Consider the following 21,535-nt stretch of genomic DNA (forward strand, 5'->3'; position numbering starts at 1 on the left):
GTCATATTGACCATATTTAACAGCCAAGGAAGATAGGAAATGATCTTTTTTTTTTTTTTTCCCAGAGGACCCAGCTGAAAACTAAAGATGTTATAAGTGTGGGAAAAGGGGAGGATAGACATTGAACTGTCTGTCACATTGAGTACTTCTTAAAACATGATTCTAACAGATCTTCTGCCTTTTATTGAATATCTAGAAAAGTCAGCTAGTTCTCATAAGTAGATAATACATGTAGAAGGACTAGAATAGTGTTTGGCAGAGTAGATAAAACAGGCATAGACATACATTAATGGTAACGGGGGTCATTCTACTCCCCAGGTGCACCTGATTTCAGAAGTTGTGGGTCAGGCTGAATTTAATAAGGGCCTTTCTGTAGATTAGAATACAGTCTTCGTAGAATAGTAATAGCAACAGCCAACAGGGACAAGATGTTCCTTGCACTAGGTTTCCAGAACATGCATGAATCTGCAAAGCAGTGTCCTTTGCTTTTCTGCGTAGAAGATAAATGAACAATTACAAGAGTTAGAAATGTGGAATCTTGGGCTCCTCCTCGACCTACTGAATTAGAACCGTTGCCTGCCTGTTAACAAGATCCCCAGGTGATCCTCATGTATGTGAATCATTTCCCTGAGCAGAGATTCTATATAAAATTTATTTCTACTAACAGAGCTAGTCCTTCCTCTAAGTCTATCCCCTACATCAGTATTACCTGAGACTTTGCTTCTTAAAAAATGCCAATTCTCAGGCCTTATATCAGCCTGGTACCTGAGATCTGCATTACTAGCCATCATGCCATAGAAGGGCAGTTGTTTGACAACTTCTTTGTTAAGCTTTTACTAAGGGATGGAAACTCTGCATTCATTCTCCAAAGGTATTTGCATTCAAACAAAGAAGAAAAACTTTTGCGGAGAAGAAATACAACCCTAATTGTGGCACCTAGTAAGTGTGAAGGGGAGGATCTGAGTTCAGTCTCCCTGTGAAGCTGCTCTAAGGCTTTTTTGCATTAATCACGTACACCTGGAAGCCCATCTAAAACCACGTGAAGAGAAAGCTACGCGGGAAGGCGATGTTTCAGCAGTATATTTTAGCAATGTGTTTTTTTTTTTCTTTTACATTTGATTTCTTTTCTGACATTGTTTTTTAGCCGTGCTATCAAGACGAACCAGGACCTTCTCCCAGAAACCCCCTGGACCCACATTTTCTACAATGACTTTTGGGGGACCCTGCTAACCCACAGCGGCAGCCACAAGTCCTACCGGCCCCTCTGCACTCTTTCTTTCCGCCTGAACCATGCCATCGGAGGGCTGAATCCCTGGAGCTACCATCTGGTCAACGTGCTGCTGCACGCGGCGGTCACCGGTCTCTTCACAAACTTCTCTAAGATCCTCCTTGGGGACGGATACTGGACCTTCATGGCTGGCTTGATGTTCGCCTCTCATCCCATCCACACGGAGGCAGTGGCAGGAATCGTGGGCCGGGCTGACGTGGGGGCCAGTTTCTTCTTCCTCCTCTCCTTGCTCTGCTACATGAAACACTGTTCTACAAGAGGCTCCTCGGCCAGGACCTGGGGCTGGTTCCTGGGGACGGGAATGTGCGCCGGATGCAGCATGTTATGGAAGGAGCAAGGAGTCACGGTCCTGGCAGTTTCCGCCGTTTATGATGTCTTTGTCTTTCACAGACTGAAAATGAAACAGATCTTACCCACCATCTACAAAGTAAGTGATTGTTGGGCATGAGCATTGGGTTACTGAGTTCTCTCCCTGCTTGATCCCTTTTCCCCATTTAAAACAAATTATTCCTTTTCAGAGAGAATTTAAAGTAAGTTACTTTTTGATCTTCGGGAGGTGGAAGTGTCCTCTCTGACCTTTCCTACTAACTTGGGTATCAGTCTCTGATTATTTTATTTCTCAGGTTTCTTAACTTAGTTTCATGATTTCCAAGAGGAAATCCCCAAGAGGGTAGAAGGACAGTTCTGCCTTGTAAAGAATATGCATCTTTATTTATTTATCATTTACTCCTTTATTTCAGTCCAAGTCCTGTAATCCAATAAATTGCCTGTAATAGGTGTTTGAAAAAATAACACAGCTGATCAGTGAGCTGGGTGCTCCACTCTGGAAAGAGGAAATCCTCTGCCATTTGTTAATATTACTTTTCCTAAGCTGACTTTGGAAAACAAACCTCTGCTGTGCTTTGGGAAGTCACATTCTTAAATAATGAGTCATATTCACCTTTTCCTTGTTGTAGTGTATAAGAATAGAAGAGTCAAAACAGAAATTGGCTATTATAAGTTCTGCCCTGAGGCCAATTAAGACCTCAGGGCTTAATATGTGTTCTTCCGAACTCCCTCAGTGGTTTCAAATGCAGTGTAGTTTGAAGGTCACTGAAGCGCTTTTGGATCCCAAGTACTTGAAGAGGACTGAGCAGTTTCCTGCTGGTGTGTTAAGGGAATGCCTTGAGTGGACTAGTGCATCTTGAGAAACTGCCTGCTTCTCATATCCACATCTTCCCTCCCTCACGATAAACTCATCCTTGCCTTGCCTTTAAGTAAAAGACTGAACTTGGCCAGTGCCTGCAACCTCAGACATGATTCAGACCAGCTCCTTTATCCTTTTGGATACTCTTCAGCAAGGAGTATAATGGTTTAGGATACTGACCCTGAGAAAACTGTCAAGTGTTGTAGTTTTTACTACTTTTTTCCTCTCAATTCCTAATTTTACTTAAAATCGAATTGGGAAGGAACTGAAGAACGAAATGGAGGGAAATAGAAACATTTATTTTGAAATGACTTTTTTTTTTTTTAAACTTGGGAAGAGTAATTACTGCTGTACTTCTGCTCTGTGGGGAAACAAGGAGTTTACTTAGAACTCAAGTATCAAGTGGTTAATGAAGTTCTTTTGTGATTTCAATTAACTGCTGAAACTTGAGAACCCTAATTCGGATTTGGTGCTTTGAACACAATGTAGGTTTGAAAGCCAAGCTCTTAATTTCAAATCAATTTTAAATATTCATTCAAAGAAAATTAGGGAGAACAGTCTTTTTCTTTTTAAAACCACATCATCAACAATAGCAAGTTTTCTTGTTGTACTGGAAATACAAATAGAATAAGTCATGGTCCTTGTCCTTTGCAGGGTGAGAGCTATTTGGGGATGCAGATTGGGTGTTTTAAGACCTTGACAGCCTGTGAAGCACTGTGTTTTCTTCTGCAGAATTTTCATTTTACCATTTCATAAATTAGGAAATTATTTTGATATGTCAGTTTAGGACTTGCTTTTAGCGTTTTTGAAGTTCTCTTCTGAGAAATTTTTGGTTCTCTAAGCTTATTTTTCAGGATAAAGTTGCTGATAGAGCTCCTTACTGTAAACTTGTCTCATGTAATATTTGGGACATATTTATAATAGAAAATTATTTTCGTTTATCTGAAAGTACAGTGCAACTGGGCATCCTGTGTTTAATTTGGCAGCATTACTCATGCTGCTGCTTAAGAAAATGAGAACTGCCACTAATGCAAGGAATGAAAACTTTTCTTTCCATCTAAGTTCTTTGGTTGCACTAATAATTAAATTGCCATAGGACAGATTAACAGAATTTGCCCGCAGTGTAGGAGACCTGGGTTCGATCCCTGGGTCGGGAAGATCCCCTGGAGAAGGAAATGGCAAACAACTCCAGTATACTTAACTGGAAAATCCCATGGACAGAGGAGCCTGGTGGGCTGCAGTCCATGGGGTCGCAAAGAGTCGGGCACAAAGTTCCCCATCCTATGGGAAAGGACTTAATGCTTTGAATGTTCAGTGTCTTGAGAAGTTCTCAAATGGAAACTTACCCAGGCTGTCTGAACCACTCCTTGTGGGCAAGGAAGTTAGTCATGGCAGCAATACCCTTCATCTGATAGTTGCTATCTCAGCTTAGCTTTTTCTTTTTTCTTAGGTTTGGCCTTGTGGGCTTAATGAGGGCATTTGGATAATAGATTTTATAGATTTGTGAGAAACCTGGAGATGGTCTATGCCTGGCCCCTTGTCTCCAGCTGAGGTGTAGAGAACCAGAGATGTGAAGGTCACCCAGAAAATGGAATCCCTAGAACTAGAAGACATATTTGTGACTGTCGAGTGATGTTACACTGTAAGGGTATGAAGATGAATAAAGAAAGTAGATGACTCCACAGTAGAGAAGGAAATAATAAGCATTGAATCTTAACTTGCACTGAGTGAGTCACCTTAAACTAGTTCAATGACCTGTTTCTTCATGTCAGAGTAGAGATCATGTTCTCCCCTGGAGAGGTTGGGAAGATTATATGAAATTGTATGGTGTTTGTTGTGAACTGCTGCTGCTAAGTCACTTCAGTCGTGTCCGACTCCATGCAACCCCATAGACGGCAGCCCACCAGGCTCCCCCGTCCATGGGATTCTCCAGGCAAGAACACTGGAGTGGGTTGCCATTTCCTTCTCCAATGCATGAAAGTGAAAACTGAAAGTGAAGTCGCTCAGTCATGTCTGACTCTTAGTGACCCCATGGACTGCAGCCCACCAGGCTCCTCTGTCCATGGGATTTTCCAGGCAAGAGTACTGGAGTGGGGTGACATCACCTTCTCTGTTGTTGTGAACTGGATACCCGGTATTTGGAAGGCACTTAATGCATATTAGTTGAAGGGAAAGAAGAAACATCAATGGAAATTATAATTCTTTATTTCAAGAAAGAGATGGCCAAACTTTTCCAGTGGTTTGAAAGCATATGAATTAGGAATCAACTGAACCTGAAGCATGAATATTTAAGCAAAAACTTCCATTTAGAATTTCATGACTACAGAGCTTGTAAACACTGGCATAGATTACATATGGAAGTTATAGAAAAATTTCATATTATGTCTTTAAAATATATGTATTTCTATGCCTGGGGTAAGTTAGAAGAGACTCTGAAGGAAGTGGATTAAAAGACTTTTCAACCTTAAACGAATACATCTTGAATGTCTTACTAATTAACTCTACATCAGAGTTATCATAGTTTGCCAGATGAAATAAACTTCCCTGCCTTATTAAAACAGAATTTATATGTAAACAGAAAAACCCAGTGCACAAATGTTTAGCTCTATTATGCAAACCAAAGAACTAGCCAAATGCTCAAAAATCTAAAAATGGTGGTCCTCCTCAAGTTGGAAATGATTAAAACTAGAGGGGCAGTCTCTCCATTTTTATAGTTTTGTCAGTAATGTTTTTCTCATAGTGATCACACTCAGCTTCTCCCTTCATGTTTCTTTAGTAATGTCAGATGTTTTGATTCTGTACTTCTTGTCAGATTAATGTCCTAAAGTCAACGTTTACTAGGATCAGGCAGAAGGAACTGTAGGGACAGGACTTACGTCCCCTCCCTGGGACTTCCCTCCATCCCGTCATTGCAATAAGAAAGTACAGGGTTCTGTTTGGGAGAGGTTAAGGTTGTTCTAAGACTTCCATCTGGATTTTCTGTGACATCTCCTGTTATTTAATATTGGTTACTTAAGAACAAATATGCCCTGTTTGGGCCAGACAGCCTTCTCGGGATGACTGGATTTGGTCAGAATTCTCGGCTGCCATTTTTTTGACTGCTCAGGTTCAAGCAAATGATGCCTATGTCCATATGACTTGTAAAATTTCTGTAGTTCTGCAGAGGAAATAAGGAAATAGTAAGTACCCAGAATATTGTAGATATTTTATTTAGTATTTAGTAACCACGTATGGGATTCCCAGGTGGCTTAGTGGTAAAGAATCCACCTGCAGTGCAGGAGACATGGATTTGATCCCTGGGTGGGGAAGATCTTCTGGAGAGGAAGTGGCAACCCACTCCAGTATTCTTGCCTAGGAAATCCCATGGACAGAGGAGCCTGGTGGGCTACAGTCCACGAGGTTGCAAAGACTCAGACACAACTGAACGCACACATGGGCACACCGACACGCAGAACCATGTAGTGTTCATATCTCCTGTGCACTGTTCTGAATATGCCAAAAGTATTAGCACATTTAGCTTAGTTAGTAAATGCTTATCAAGAGAATAATGACTTTTGAAATAATATGATTGAGTATATAATATGATTAAGTATAACATGAAATAATACAGTTTTCAATACTTAGGGAAAAAATTGGAGGATTTGTAAGAGATTAAATATGTGGGCTTCCCCAGTGAATTACTGAATTCACACTTAAAGGCTGACTTTTGAAACAGATGTGCCTGCAGTGCTAAAGTGAAATGTTATACCTTCTCCTTTCTACGATGAGGATTTCATTCCTGATTAGGGAGGTCTGGAAGGTGGGACTGGAAGAGATGCATGTCAGAAAAATGTTGAAAAATAAGTTTTCTTGACCTCTCAACAAATGCCTATTTTAGCCTTTCTTAGATGGTTTTCACTTACTTGGCTTTATGTTGTCAAAATGTAAGGGGGATGGGGAACCCTTGAAAGACACTTAAACTAGCCTTGCAAATAAATGCTAGACTTTTATCTGCCCACAAAATACTTTACAAGTCTCCCATGATCCCAGGAGGCACATGGGTAATAAAATCAGTAAAGGCAACATTTTTCTTACTTACCCAACATCAGTCATTGCTTGCCTAGTGGCCATTTTCTGTGCTTATTTAACATCTGTTAACTGTTTTAATGTGGAAATATCTTTTTTTCCCCCTTTATTAGCCTCATAATCACTTATTCAGTTACAGGTGGAAAAAAATTAAAAAGGAAAGGAAATCTGAAAGCGAGTGTAACAATTGTAATTATAGCCCAAAATAATTTGGAAAATGAAGCCCTTTGGGTTTGGTATTTTAAGACTTTCTCTACAGATGACAGTATTTATTTTACCGTAGTTGTTTCCAAGATGTATTATCTGGATAGCCACCTTTTTTTCAAATGAAATCTCGTGGCTCTATTTCATGTAAACAAGATAAAGACACAATATTACTAGAGAGGGATAGGGAGTCATTGCCACTTTTGAAAAACAAGTTGTCTCTGTCTAGCAAAACTTTATTTTAATGCAAAGCCAGATGTGATGGAGGGAAATTGCCTGTGGTGAGCAAGTTTACCTTTATCTTGGGTATTAAGTATGCTTGGCTCTATAATGGGATGCAACCATCTGACCCACACTAGCAAATAGTTGCATAGTTCCAAACCATTTACTGGGCATATTTTGAAAATGGTTTCCCAGGGCTGGGGCTTATATTCTGTTGAAGGTTTTGGGTTCATCACTGTCTGAACAGTGAAGACGTTAAATGTGGTGCTTTTGTACATCAGACTATGTTGTGTGGCTCCCCACGTACAGAAAAACCAGTGTATAGCCTGCAGATATTTGCACATTGGATCCACATGTGCTTTTTTAACTTGATTAGCTGCTTGGATGGCATTAGCAGAATCTGTTATTATTTATGGCTTCGTCCCTTTTCTTTCTAGACCAGATTGTGGTTTTACTCAAGATGTGACCCTCATATCCATTGCCTTGAATGAAATAGGATATATTTGCTGATTCTGATTGTCTTTAAGCACCATCTGTGCCACTCTGCTTCAAGTAGTGTTCTTGCTTTCTGAAAATTGTCTTTCCCTTCATTTGTCTTACACTTGACTTTGTGAGAATCTAGATATAGCAAGGAACTCTGGTTCTGATCACAGTATTTCCTTGCATTATTGAAACTGGAGGGGGTGACTATTTGTCATGCACTTACAAATGAATTTGGATTTCCTCCCAGTAAACTTGTTGTAGCGTTTAATATTCATGACCTGTAGTACTTTAAAACTTTGAACAGCTGCCAAGACCGCTAACCAGATAATACTACAAATAAAGTCGAGGTTCAGAAATATTTTTCAATTCTAAAAGTCAAAGATTAATAGGGTATTTTATTCCTGCAGGTTGCCTTCTTCACTCAGCTGATTTGAGATGATTCTGTATTCTGCTTGCTGTTTAGATTCAAGTCAAGTCATTTAAAATTGGGAAACTGACTATTCTTGCAAGTTTCTGTGATGCTAGCATTAGAGTGTTAATACCTGGGACAGCGATCTTATCACAAATTATGATTATTTTTTAAAAGGTTCATCTTTGTGCAAGGCACTGTGGTAGGTGATGTGAGGAATCTAAGATGAATCAATAAAATTCTGATCTTAAGGACATTTGAGAGTAGTAGGAAGTTGAGAATAGTACATGTAATTCAAGCTGAAGAGTGGTGAGGGCTGTCAGGCACTTGGAGCCGGAGGGCAGCTGAAAGGACGGGAAGGTGACTTTCAGCTGAGGGGATGGGAAGCACCTTCTGGGGCAGGGTACGTCAGCAGGGCCCTGAAGGATTGTTTGGATGTAGGTATTTATAATTAGAGAGGTGGGGAAATGTGGAAACTGGTGGGTGAGCATTTTCTTGAGGGAAACTCAGAGGAAGTTACTGAGGAGCACTGAGCACTCCTTTCAGCAGATACATAAAGCACATGAACTTAGTAAAATGAATTAGGAAAGGCGAACTGAGATAGCTACTGTGTCTAATGATGTCAGGGCCTTTTAAGATATGATGTGACCCCAGCATTGATGAGAGATGATGCATGGTTTTCAAATGTGCTAGCCCTTGGACTGGTCCATGTGAAGAGTCCAAGAATGTACAGGCCAGCTCTTTCTTGCCTGTTGGGAGAGCTTTCTTTCCTGTTCTTTCCCTGAACCTTAGAGAAGGTCCCTTGGGTGATGAGACTAAGGATCCGACTCAGAAGTGGAGGTTATATCTCATTCTGTGTTTCCTATCAGTGTTTATCTCGTTCTATAGCATTTAAAGGAAAAGTAGTTATTTTCTGAATAATAATATTGTTTTACTTTTTACTCTGTAATATTTGACATGTTATTATACACTCCTAATGAAAAAAACAAGGAGTCCTTAAGGGCTTTCTCCAATGTCTGCTCTTTCAGCTTTGCTAAATGGTGTTCAGATATTACCATGAATGGCCACAAACACAAAATCTCTCTTTGTTTTGTACTCTTATACAGGAAGACAGAAAAAAAAATTAAAAGGGTCCTTTTTACAGTATGGAATAAAACACTCTATCAGCACTGAATTTCAACCAGTTAACTGAGTACACCGTCAGTGAAAATAACACGCAAATTGGACCTTGTGATGAATAAATAATGAGTCTCATTGAAATCATCTCTGCTGTTCTCATAACACTGTCTGGGATGCGTATTACATCACTCGGTTCAATTTTTGATAACCTGCTGCCTCAGAGGAATCAAATTGACTGACGGGGATCTCGTGATTGTCAGGTTACTCATATTCAACTGGGTTCTGTCAATTTCACGGAAAATGACGTGGTTTGCACATTTTGAAACCCATTGTCATTGAAACCCTAGAAGTCAGATTCCTGTCTTAAAGGCCTGCAACGATGGAAATGCTAATTTAGGATTTCTTTTATTTCTCAAGTGAAATATAAGCTATAGAAAGCCAGATTTCTGGAGTGCATTAGAGAGTCCTTAAAAAGTGTGACCCAGGTGGGAGGTGGGGTGGATAAAACTGAATGTTAAATTCATTGATCATTGATAATAGGGTAAAGGGTGCATGGTATGATAAGTTTTTTTTTAATATCCATTTTCATACCTGTCGATCACAGTATTCCTTTCTTCAGAAGGAAAATAAGAAATGAAAAGGGAACAACAGCACTTTCTAATACAAAGGTCTACGATGATTTGGTACTAGGAAGGTCGACGTGCCCTTGCTCTCAGGGTTTGTCTTTACAACTTTGCATCACCCAGATGGCTCCTGTATGCTCTGTTGGTCTGATTACAACTCTTGCATCAAGTGGAATAGCATGAATTCAGAATTTAATACATGTTTCCTCAGTAATTATGGCCTTCATTAGTGAAGTCAGTGTTTCTGTTCCAGAGGACACTTTCTTTCTTTCTCCACATGTTTATTCATTTCATTTCAGGAAATCAAATAGAATGCAGAGATCATAATACTTCTCTTTGTTGTAGTAAGGGAATCTGCAGCGCCTGCATTTGGGTGTGTGGTTGTCATTTTGCTTATAATTAATGTAAGATTCAAAGAAAACAGCAAGGACAACATGAGAAAAATGAAGCACATTTAAAAACAAATAAATGACTTAGTTTTTAGTATGTGAAGAAAATGAAAAATATATCCACAATTTCCATTATTGTATCATTAAAGATAACCACATACGAAGTACAGTTAGTAGTCATTGCTTATATACAACATCAGTTGTGACAGCTTAGAAGTAATTACATTTTATATATCTAAAAGCAACAAAAACAAACAGGAAAACACCTCAGCATTTTAATTTTGTAAATTTTGCGTCATTATACTTGTTAGCAGTACCAAGCCAGCCTTTTGAGGGCGTTATCTTGGTTTCTAATGCCTGAGACCCCGAGTCTCCCCTTATAAAAGGGTGTACTGTGTGTGTGCGTGTGGCGTGTCCCACCAGAATAAACTGCAGGAATACATGTTTATATAATGTTGTCAGATTATATCAAAGCTAGGTATGAGTGGCTTGAGTATATTTCTGTAATTTTTATGAAATGGAAAACTCCAAGTTACATAGAATCTTCAAAATAATTTGAAGATTCAGGCAAAAATTTACCTGTTCCATTGAGTGACATTTCTTAAAATCTTATAACAGTATGATAAAAAGTTAAATACACCTAATACTATGAAAGCAAGTGATGTTTACTTTGAAGTAGCACTTGGTGATTGGCTAATCTTCTCATGTATAGATCCAGGTAAGAACATTTTAGAAAGGCCTTTGGATTGGATCCTGAAGATTTATATTTAAATGATGTGACTTTGGATAAATTACTAAATGTACTGAACATCAGCTACAGGGTCTGTAGAGACGACGGAATATAATATTTGCCTTGCCAAATTATTACCAGATATGAAAATAGTAAATGTACATTCTCAGGCAGGTTCGTTTTCTGTAGTAGATACCACCATCCTCGACAGCATTCTGTTATATTTCCTTAGCGTTTCTGTAAAAGTAAACTTCCTGTCTGTTTTGCAGAGCAGTCAGTTGACTTAGCTCTGACTTTTCTTATGGGATGCTGGGTGAAATGTCGATCAAAGTGTTTGCTATTCTATTCAACAGTGCTGACAATTTAAAGAATGTTGAGAAAAAGGCCCTTTTCAAGGCAAATTCTTCTGAACAACTGATTTGATCATTTATCTTTTGTTTGAAAATAAGTACACATACTCATTCTTTCATTTTTCTCCATTGATAATATCTTACCATCATTTCATAATTTTATAGCCTGACTTTACCGCTTCAGGCTCAGGATGGTGCTGTTGCTTATGTATCTGGAAGTGGAGGGGATCCAAGCTTTTTCTGGTCTGCTCCCTACCAGTACCCTGTTTGCTGTATATTTGCTTTTCGTAAGGTTTATAGTAAGGAAGATTGGTGCAGTGGCTGCAATAGCTTGCAGCGTTCATCTCGTTCTTTGGGGAAAGAGGAAGCATGTTAACACCTAAGGGTGAACATGCATCTCTTGCCTTCTCTTGATCTTCCCTAGCCTGGCAGGCAACACTGTGGCAGCTGATTCTAGAATCTCTTGTAATAAACCTTTTCAGGGAAGCACTGAGGCTGCTTTTTGTTGTTATTGCTGTTGTTCCATAGTTTAGTTTATTTCCTTACCTCCTAAGGAGAGCAGAGATGGCAGCATTTTTGTTGTTAAAGCAATACTGTTTTCTGGCTGCAAGAGATTTTATAAAATATTTCAAATGCCTTAACAACATTCAGACCAAATTATTTTTACAGGAACTTAATTCCTGGTAACTTGGGCTTGCTGAGAAAAGTCTATAGCTAAAAGTGGTTTTCGTTTTATAGGTGAGATTATACTTGCCAGTGGTAAAGAATCTGCCTGCCAGTGCAAGGGACCGCAAGAGACGTGGGTTGGGTCCCTGGGTCCAGAAGATCCCCTGGAGTAGGAAATGGCAATCTGCTCCAGTATACTTGTCTAGAAAACTCCATGGACCGAGGAGCCTGACAGGCTATAGTCCATGAGGTCACAAAGAGACGAACACAGCTGAGCACACATGCACAAGATTGGTTTTGAGTTTGAAAAACCTAATATTTAAGAATATGGTTTAAGTGACAGGTAATAGCTAGGGTGGGTAGGAGATGGAGACTGTTTAAGCATTAGGGTTTATTATGGGTTTCCAAACTGGAATGATTGTCAGCCTCTCATGGGGAAACTTTTAAATCGGAGATTGTAGCTGCAAACTGGACACTACTGAATAAGGATATTTTGCTCTGCTTATTTGTTTATTTATTTATTTGAAGTGTTAGGGAGGAGCTGGTGGAGAAGTAGCAGGAAAAATTACTATTTACTTATGTCCTCCTCTCACAGTGTACTGTGCATGGCTTGTGGGATCTTAGTTCTTAGATCTACTTTCTAAAAAATTCCTGCTGTTGTTATCAAATCTAGGTTCATCTCCTTGCCGCTCATAAGCCAATAATTCAAGAATCAAGTGTCAGTAGAAAGGAAAAGTGCTTTAATCAGAAAAGCTGGCAATCTGGGGAGAAGATGGACTCCTGTTCAGAGGCCAACTCTGTAGAGTCTGCTCAGCTGTGACAAAGTTTAAAGGGAACTAGTGCGGTACTGGGGAGAGGCCGGTTTTGCATCATTCCTCGTTGTGTGCAGACTGACTCTCTCTCCAGATGTTATTTTACCCCGCTGTGATCTGCCTGCAGGATTGCTAGAAGGGCTTGGACGGGTGGCTGTTGCAGGTAGAGAGCTAGTCATTTTTTAACAGCTTAGTTCTTCATTCTTCTCTTTATCTAGGAAAAAAAATCTACAGGTTAGACAAGGCAGGGTGTGCATTCAGGAGACCATAAGTCAGGGGTTAGTTCCAGTTGCTTAGTGATCTCATTCTTGTAATTATGTTCTTTTAAGGTTAGAGGGCAGCAGAAGTGGGTAAACAGGAAAGGGGTAAAAGAGCTGCTTTTCCTGTAATTTTGATGAGTAGCTGGGTCTGACACCCACTGATGTACATTGAGAGTCTGATACCCCATATAATATTATGAAACATTGTAAGATTTCCATACAGACACAAGATTTTGTGGTCTGGACGGGATATTAGAAATTATCTATCTATATGCTAACCCATCTCTTTTTGCAGAAATTGGGGTCCAGAGAAATTAGTTGGGTGTACAGTTAACAGTACCTCTTCCTCTAGATCCAGTGCTTTTTACCACTGTGCACATTGCTTCCATGCCTTTAATTACAGAAAAAAACAAACTTGTGATTATGAAAATAATTTTGAATTTGCCACTTTAGAGACTTGTAATGGACCACCACCATGTACCATTCCTCAGGTGTGTCATGAATAAGACTGCCTTCTTATTTCCCCCTAGATACTTTCTCTTTAGCTATATTAGTCATTCCAGGATTTAAGGCTCCAGCTTGATTTAAGCCCTTCAAATAGAACTTACTCTTTTCTTTTTTTGGCCACACCGCATAGCCTTAGAGATCTTATTCTTCTAACCAGGGATGGAACTCATGTCCTCTGCAGTGGAAATGTGGACTCTTAACCACTGGACTGCCAGGGAATTCCCTCAAATGGAACATATACTTTTGTAGCTAACAGAAGCTTAACACAAAGAGACTAAAATCACAGTGTATTTTTCTTTCTAATTTGATTAATGTCCTTTACTAACAGGATATTATGTTTGGAATAGATTACCCCTCAATAGAAGTATCTTCTGTTTGAGGATACTGAGCCTAGGATTGGTTTAGAGGTAGAGAGGATGAATACTGGCTTGGCTGTTCTTTGACACCCTGTTCCAGCTCTCCAAGGCACCACTGTGCAAACTTGGAGCAAGAAAAATTTTAGGCATTAGCAGTAGACTCATCAGCTTGTGAATCGCTGTTCACCCTGAGACTCACAATTCCAGGAATGTTGTAGGATGCCACTCATTTCTTAAAGATGCTGAAAGTTTCTTGTGACCATACAATATGACTTTAGTTTCTTTCTGTTGGATGAATATTCAAATGAGTGACAACCCTAATGTCAAAAGAGAGGATGGTTCCAAAAATGAAGGTACTTCAGAGGTAAAATTGCCAGAAAGGAGAAAATGCAGAGATGCCAATTGAAAAATGGCAGGCTAAGTGAGAAAGGGGCTGAATTTAAGCTGTCAAAGCAGCAGCTGAAAGTTTCTGGTTCTTGGACAGGATAATTTGTAGTCTTTGATTCTCTTGCATTCTGTAGTGTAATCTTCTCTGCAGCCCTGCTGACTTCCATATTGTTTAAAGAGGAAGAGAAATACCCCATTTAAATTCATTAGCCTTCATTTGCATATACACAGAGCTGGTGGTAATTATGATAACAGTCACCATTGATCAAGGCTTACTGTGTGCTAGCAAAGTGTCTTCTATGCATTTCTTTGTTGGATTCTATGAAAGTAGATATTATTTACAGATAAGGAAACTTATAGGAGTGAGGCTTATAGAAGTGAAGTAATTTGCCCAAGGATTTCAGAGAGTGCCTAGCTAGGGAAGAAGGAATCTCTTTCCATAGTTAACACCAAAGCTCCTGGTTTGGTTAAAATGGAAAATCCAAATAAGATGAAATAATCAGTCATTCTCATATTATTTGGTCTTGCGAACAGTGCTGTTTACCTACAATAGTGTTAAATACAAATGATACACACTTCTACATGCAATTACACATTTTATGGCTGCTAATAATACAAAGATGGATAATATATTATCCCAGTTCCTTTGGGTAGGGAAGAGTCTTGAGTGAAAGAAATTTCTAACAGTGACAACTAAGTAGCTCAGATCATCCAGAATTTTGTTTTTAACTTTTTAAGACTCTGAGCCAACAAAGGTCTGTCTAGTCAAAGTTTTGGTTTTTCCAGTAGTCATGTGTGGATGTGAGAGTTGGACCATAAAGAAAGCTGAGTACTTTTGAACTGTGGTGTTGGAGAAGATTCTTGAGAGTCCCTTAGACTGCAAGGAGATCCAACCTGTCCATCCTAAAGGAGACCAGTCCTGGGTGTTCATTGGAAGAACTGATGCTGAGGTTGAAACTCCAGTACTTTGGCCACCTCATGCGAAGAGTTGACTCACTGGAAAAGACTCTGATGCTGGGAGGGACTGGGGGCATAAGGAGAAGGGGACAACAGAGGATGAGATGGTTGGATGGCATCACCGACTTGATGGACATGAGTTTGAGCAAGCTCCAGGAGTTGGTGATGGACAGGGAAGCCTGGTGTGCTGCATTCCATGGGGTCTCAAAGAGTTGGACATGACTGAGCGACTGAACTGAACTGAAAACCATTTCACGCTTGTGCATTTAATTTGGATTCAGAGTCAATTTCCATTTTTTTCTCCCTCAGTGCCTGTCATGTGACAAGTTTGCTAGATTCTTTCTTATCTTTTCATTTTTTGAAAAATAGGTACCACGTGTCTTCTAAATATGAGGCGCCTTTTTAGGTGTCAAGGATAAAGTAATGAAGAAAACAGACAAAACTGCTTTCTTGGAATTTATGTGCGCATGTGTCCTCAGTCATTCTATCATGTCTGACTCTTTGTGACCCTATGGACTGAAGCCTGCCAGGCTCCTGTGTCCATGCAATTCTCCAGGCAAGAATACTGAAGTGTGTTGCCATTTCCTCCCCTAGGGGATCTTCTGACCCAAGGATCAAACCCATGTCTCTTGCATCACTTGTATTGGCAGGAAGATTCTTTACCACTGAGCCCCCTGGAATTTTACATTTGCTTTCTAATTTAGCTGTCACAGTGACCCTGTGGGGTCATTGTTTGTACCCATTTTACAAGAGACTGAGTGAATCTCCCTGAATTGATTAGCATGCAGTGAAGCTGGATTTCAAAGGCAATGCTAATTCTAAATGCAGTGATCCTTTTCAGTATAGATCCTTGTCTTTGTGTTCCTTCAAGTAAAAGGTAGCCTGATTATTTAAGGCATTATATGAATAGTACTGAGTGTGCATGTGTGTAGATAGTTTAGAAGCTTCCTTGAGAAAAAGTACTGGATACTCTTTTTCTTTTTCATCTTCCTATCCCAGAAGAGTAACAGGCATTGAGATACTGATACTCTGAGCTTGCTCATCTACATCACATTGGCCTGCAAGGGCATAGCATGTCCACCATCGGTTTGTCCAATAGGAAAAGGAGTACGTCAAGGCTGTATATTGTCACCCTGCTTATTTAATTTATATGCAGAGTACATCATGAGAAACGCTGGGCTGGAGGAAGTACAAGCTGGAATCAAGATTGCTGGGAGACATATCAATAACCTGAGATATGCAGATGGCACCACCCTTATAGCAGAAAGTAAAGAAGAGCTAAAGAGCCTCTTCATGAAAGTGAAAGAGGAGAGTGAAAAAGTTGGCTTAAAGCTCAACATTCAGAACACTAAGATCATGGCATCCAGTCCCATCACTTCATGGCAGATAGGTGGGGAAACAGTGGAACAGTGTCAGACTTTATTTTTCTTGGATCCAAAACCAGTGCAGATGGTGATTGCAGCCATGAAATTAAAAGATGCTTACTCCTTGGAAGGAAAGTTATGACCAACCTAGACAGCGTATTAAAAAGCAGAGACATTTCTTTGCCAACAAAGGTCCATCTAGTCAAGGCTATGGTTTTTCCAGTGGTCATGTATGGATGTGAGAATTGGACTATAAAGAAAGGTGAGCACTGAAGAATTGATGCTTTTCAACTGTGGTGTTGGAGAAGACTCTTGAGAGCCCCTTGGACTGCAAGGAGATCCAACCAGTCCATCCTAAAGGAGATCAGTCCTGGGTGTTCATTGGAAGGACTGATGTTGAAGCTGAAACTCCAATACTTTGGCCACCTGATATGAAGAGCTGACTCATTGGAAAGGACACTGATGCTGGCAAAGATTGAGGGCAGGAGAGGAGAAGAGGACGACAGAGGATGAGATGGTTGGATGACATCATCGACTCGATGGACTTGAGTCTGGGTGAACTCCGGGATTTGGTGATGAACAGCTTCGTGGGGTCGCAAAGAGTCATACACGACTGAGCAACTGAACTGAACAGATTTAAAAGAGGGGCCTTGTATATACATCCTTTGAGGTTGGGCTGGGTTAGATTTGCTTCTGAGGCTCCTTGTGATTTTCTCTACCTGTTCTATAATGCATGGTGCATCTCCAAAGCATGCAAAATTGAATTTTCTGGAGTCAGTTCACATTGAAGCATTTGGTTTGACTCTGAATTCATATTGCTGCGTCATTGCTAATCAACCTTATTAACTTATGTGTATAGACAATGCATTCCTAATGACTTTACAAGGGAAAAGATAAGTCTGTGCTAAAGAGTTTGCTTTATAGTTCAGATTAAAAACCTTTTTCTATAAGTTTCATTGGAAATATGATACAGCTTAGAATGACCAGCGGTGTTGTGATGCCCAGTGCCTGTGTGTCTTTTGGAGGTCCTCCTTGCACAGGATGTGTCAGGCCTTATTGAATGTGGATTGTAAAGAGTGTCTTTTAGAATCTGAGATTCCCTCTATTTATATAAAATAGAGCTCTAGGTTCCCTGATTCAGTACTCGTAACCTTTGAGGCCAGATGCAATTCTGATTTTTACAAATTATTTTGGAGATAACAGTGTGCATAAACTCTGTATCATGTAACACCGCCAACATGGCAGCATTCCAGACTAAGAAACTTTTAGTATTTCTGAAGGGAAATATCTGAATATTTACAATAAATGGAATAAAGACTGTAAATAGCCGCATGTTAGGTTGGCCTTTTTGTATTTTTTAACAGTTTAATTGAGATATCATTTGCATATCATAAAATCAGTTTATTTTTCATGTTGCTTTTGAATGTGTTCACCAAGTTTTTGCAACTATTATCATAATCTTAGTTCCATATTTTGAAATTAAGAGTGAGGGAGTTTGGATCTAAAGTTATTGGTTTTCATAGAGGTAGTGTTGTTTTAACTTTTATTTTCTTTTTGATTTTCCAAGTTTAACAAGATCTGTAGAAAAAAAAGTTGTGACCTCAATCCATGTGGTTGGTTAAGTCTTACGGAGATTCCTGCATGTTTTCACTGGTGTCTCTAATATGCTTGCCTGTCTTAGTTACTGTTTAACAAATTGGTTGTGGTGTTTGGGTAATCAGGGTATCTTCTTTGGGGCTATGTTTGGGTCAGAATGCCTGGATCCTTATTTTGTTTTTTTGAAAATGGTGATAAATTGTAGGTCCCTACACAAATGTAATTTTCTGCAGTAAGAATCTGACATCAGTATTTGGTAGCTTTCTTGGCTGGGTGTTTAGTACATGCAGCTCTTGGTTCTTGAATGAGTAACAATTGCTTATAGTGGAAATAGGAATCTGAGTACTTTGTAGTCTTTTTCATATATTTGCCTCTCATTGTGTATTACAGATTACAGATGTCTTACACATGCAGAAGTAATTGTGTTGTGTTTAAGTACATATTGTTGACTTATTTTTAGCTGTGTCCAGGGATTTTTTTCAAAGTGTAAAGGTGCTTTTAAAATCTAAGATAGACTCAATTTCCATTCCTTAACTTTTAAAAAAAAAAGGAAACATATTTTTAGACAAACTAAACATATTTAAAGTTGGAAAAGAATTTGGAGTCTTTCTTTACCCCTTTAAAGAAATGGCCATCTTTAAAATATGTCCCAGCTTACTCCTTAGAGGTAGATTTACTTTTGAGCAGTTTTAAAAGAGCAATAACATAGTTAACTATGGGAGAAAGATTCTATAAAAATTTAATATGCCATTAAGACATTTGCTGATTTACATCAGATTTATATAAAGGTTGTTTGAAGCTACACCTTTGCATGCAGCTGGTGGCCTTTTTCTAGGTTAATTACAGTCGAGCCTCTGAAAAATGTTAGACATTTGAGAGAAGTTGTGATTTCAGAGATAAAGGGAGCACGCTGTGAAAAGTACGGCCGTGTGGCATAATGACATCAATCCCGCAGCTCTAATCAGGAGGCCTGGGCTCTCACAGTTTCGGCCACTACCTGCGTGTGTGATTGTGGACAAGCAATTGAACCTCTCCAGGGTTTACTTTCCAAATATGGATGTTTCTGGGATGCTTCAAAAACCACATTATATCATGTTATTTTTAACCATAATTAAAAATTAATTTCATTGCAAATCTTTTAAAAAGTAAGATCATGAACTTTCTTTGTCTTTGAAATAATCTGATTGGAAAGATGGAATCACTATGCCAATATGAAGTACTTCATTCATTCCCAGAAGAGTAGATCCTCAAGTACTTAGAATAATATTTTTTGAGGACTGAGTATTTATTGCAAACTGAAGTGGGCTCTATGTTTTCTTTCACCTTTCAGAGAAATCTGCTTTAAATTATCTTCATATCTCCCTTTGATCATGATGGTTTGAAGTTATCTTTTTCATTATCTTCTAAACCCAAATACTTGATTTTCTTCAATGGATTCTCCCAGAAGTCCATTATATTTTCTATTTCTTAATTCCCTATTCTATCCTACATAATTGTTTCCTTATGTCATTTTACATGAACTGTGCTGTCATTTTAGGCATGTAATTAGAAATTGACTTTGATCCTTTTTCCATGCAAGAAAAATAGCATGTTTTCTTGAAATACCAAATTGAACTCGCCATTCTCTGTAGGGGAATTGAAAAAGGAAAAAAAAAAAAAAAGCCTAAACAAAATAATGTTGTCAAGTGTCAAACAGTGGTTTGGACTGAGAACTCTCCATATTGAATCCTCTGTCTCAGAGCCTCTGTAAAGGCTCATATTGACCCTTTACAAACAGTATAACGGGTCAGATAGTAAATGTTTCCTGTCACGTGGATTCCATGACAACGGTTTAACTCTGTGGGATTACTGAAAACAACTGGATGTTCTGTGTTCTAGTAAAACTTTATCTGAAAAACATGTGTGCACTAGATTTGGCCAGTTTGCTGACTTTATAGCTTGCTGACTTTATTTAGCACCTTAATTGATATACACACCCCTGTGAATTGAGTCATACATGCTCTCCATAGAGGCTAAGTTTGGGATAATATCTTTACACTAGTATCATTCATTCAGTTTCCTATATGCATTTTACTAACGACCTTCACATTCATTTTTATCTGAATCTTTAATACTTTTGTCAAGAGGATATAAATCTTCTTCTGTTACAGTGGTGGAAATCTAGAGTGGTGGAATTTGCCTAAGGTGACCCTGAGAACACAAGTCCTTTCCTCTCATTTTCTGCTCTGTATTTTATCTGAGTACCAGTGAGCTCACCGTGCAGGTATCCCCAATACTGCTCTGTATTAGTCGACTCTCCTTTACCCTAAAATTTGAAAGTAAATTCAAGTCCAAATTTAGCACTTCTACTATTCTCTGGATACCAGATTCATTCAAAATAATCATGCAAAGTAAACTTTGGTAACAATTCCCCGCAAAGGAAGCCCAAGTAAGCAGAAAGCAGTTTCCAAGAATAACCAGCTCTAGAAGTTCATCACAGCTGTAAAAATATATCTTCAGTACAAATTTAACTTGTAGTAGAAGGATACTTGAATTTTTCTTCATCTTCCTTGATTTTTTTTTTTTTTGCAAATTATTAAGAAAGAGATGCTGAGGATATTTATTTATTCCTCTTTATACAAAGGCCAAGCATTTTTATTATGAAGGGGAGCTGTCACTGAAATAAAGAAAAAAAAAAAGAAACAGCTGAGAAGTAAATGCCAGTTGGGGGGTAGTGGAAAGTTTGACAATATTACTGTGTTATAACTTTCATCCTGTCTTTTTGAAAATTGGCCATTTCCTTCTGTTTGAATGAGGCATGCTGTGCTAAGTTGCTTCAGTCGTATCCAACTCTTTGCAGGCCCATGGATTGTAGCCCACCAGGCTCCTCTGTCCATGGGATTCTCCAGACAATTCTCCAGACTACTGGAGTGCTGTTTCCTTCTCCAGGGGATCTTCCTGACCCAGGGATTGAACCTGCATCTCTTACATCTCATGCATTGACAGGGGTGTTCTTTACCTCGAGTGCCACTGGGAAAGTCTTGTTTGAATGAAGAGCACTTGGCAATCAAACATCACTAGAAGTACTGATTGAGTTTTCCAGGATAACTAAATCTGTAAGGATCCACATGAATTTGCATCTCTTTCCCTTTCTTTCAAACTCATCAAGCCACAATCTTCAGTCTTGAATGTTATATAAATATTACATTTTAGTTAGTAAGTATTGTTTAAGGATGTTTTTAAAGTGCAGTTTTACATTTGGCTGTTTTTAAAGTTATTTCAGATTTTTTCGCAATGATTTGTAATATTTTTTTCCTTATCTTAATGAGGCAACTGGTTGCATGAAGGAATGAATAAATAAAGCCGGCTGTTTTAAACGGAGAAGGCAATGGCACCCCACTCCAGTACTCTTGCCTGGAAAATCCCATGGAGGAGGAGCCTGGTAGGCTGCAGTCCATGGGGTCGCTAAGAGTCAGATACGACCGAGCAACTTCACTTTCACTTTTCACTTTCATGCATTGGAGAAGGAATGGCAACCCACTCCAGTGTTCTTGCCTGGAGAATCCCAGGGACCGGTGAGCCT

General features: G+C 39.1%; 1 protein-coding gene across 2 annotated transcripts in view; it reads left to right on the plus strand.

Moving 5' to 3' along the window:
• Positions 1-21,535, plus strand: part of TMTC2 (transmembrane and tetratricopeptide repeat containing 2) — a 421,611-nt gene that overhangs the window by 168,308 nt on the left and 231,768 nt on the right. For both annotated transcript variants that reach the window (XR_824533.1, XM_010832028.1), the window contains exon 2: positions 1,145-1,715. Coding sequence is in view for 1 of the 2 variants with exons in the window: in XM_010832028.1 (XP_010830330.1) it covers positions 1,145-1,715 (571 nt within the window). In the remaining variant the exon portion in view is untranslated. The remainder of the gene's footprint in view (positions 1-1,144; positions 1,716-21,535) is intronic.

Source organism: Bison bison, unplaced genomic scaffold (genome assembly GCF_000754665.1).
Source record: "Bison bison bison isolate TAMUID 2011002044 unplaced genomic scaffold, Bison_UMD1.0 scf7180017864535, whole genome shotgun sequence".
NCBI lineage: Eukaryota > Metazoa > Chordata > Mammalia > Artiodactyla > Bovidae > Bison > Bison bison.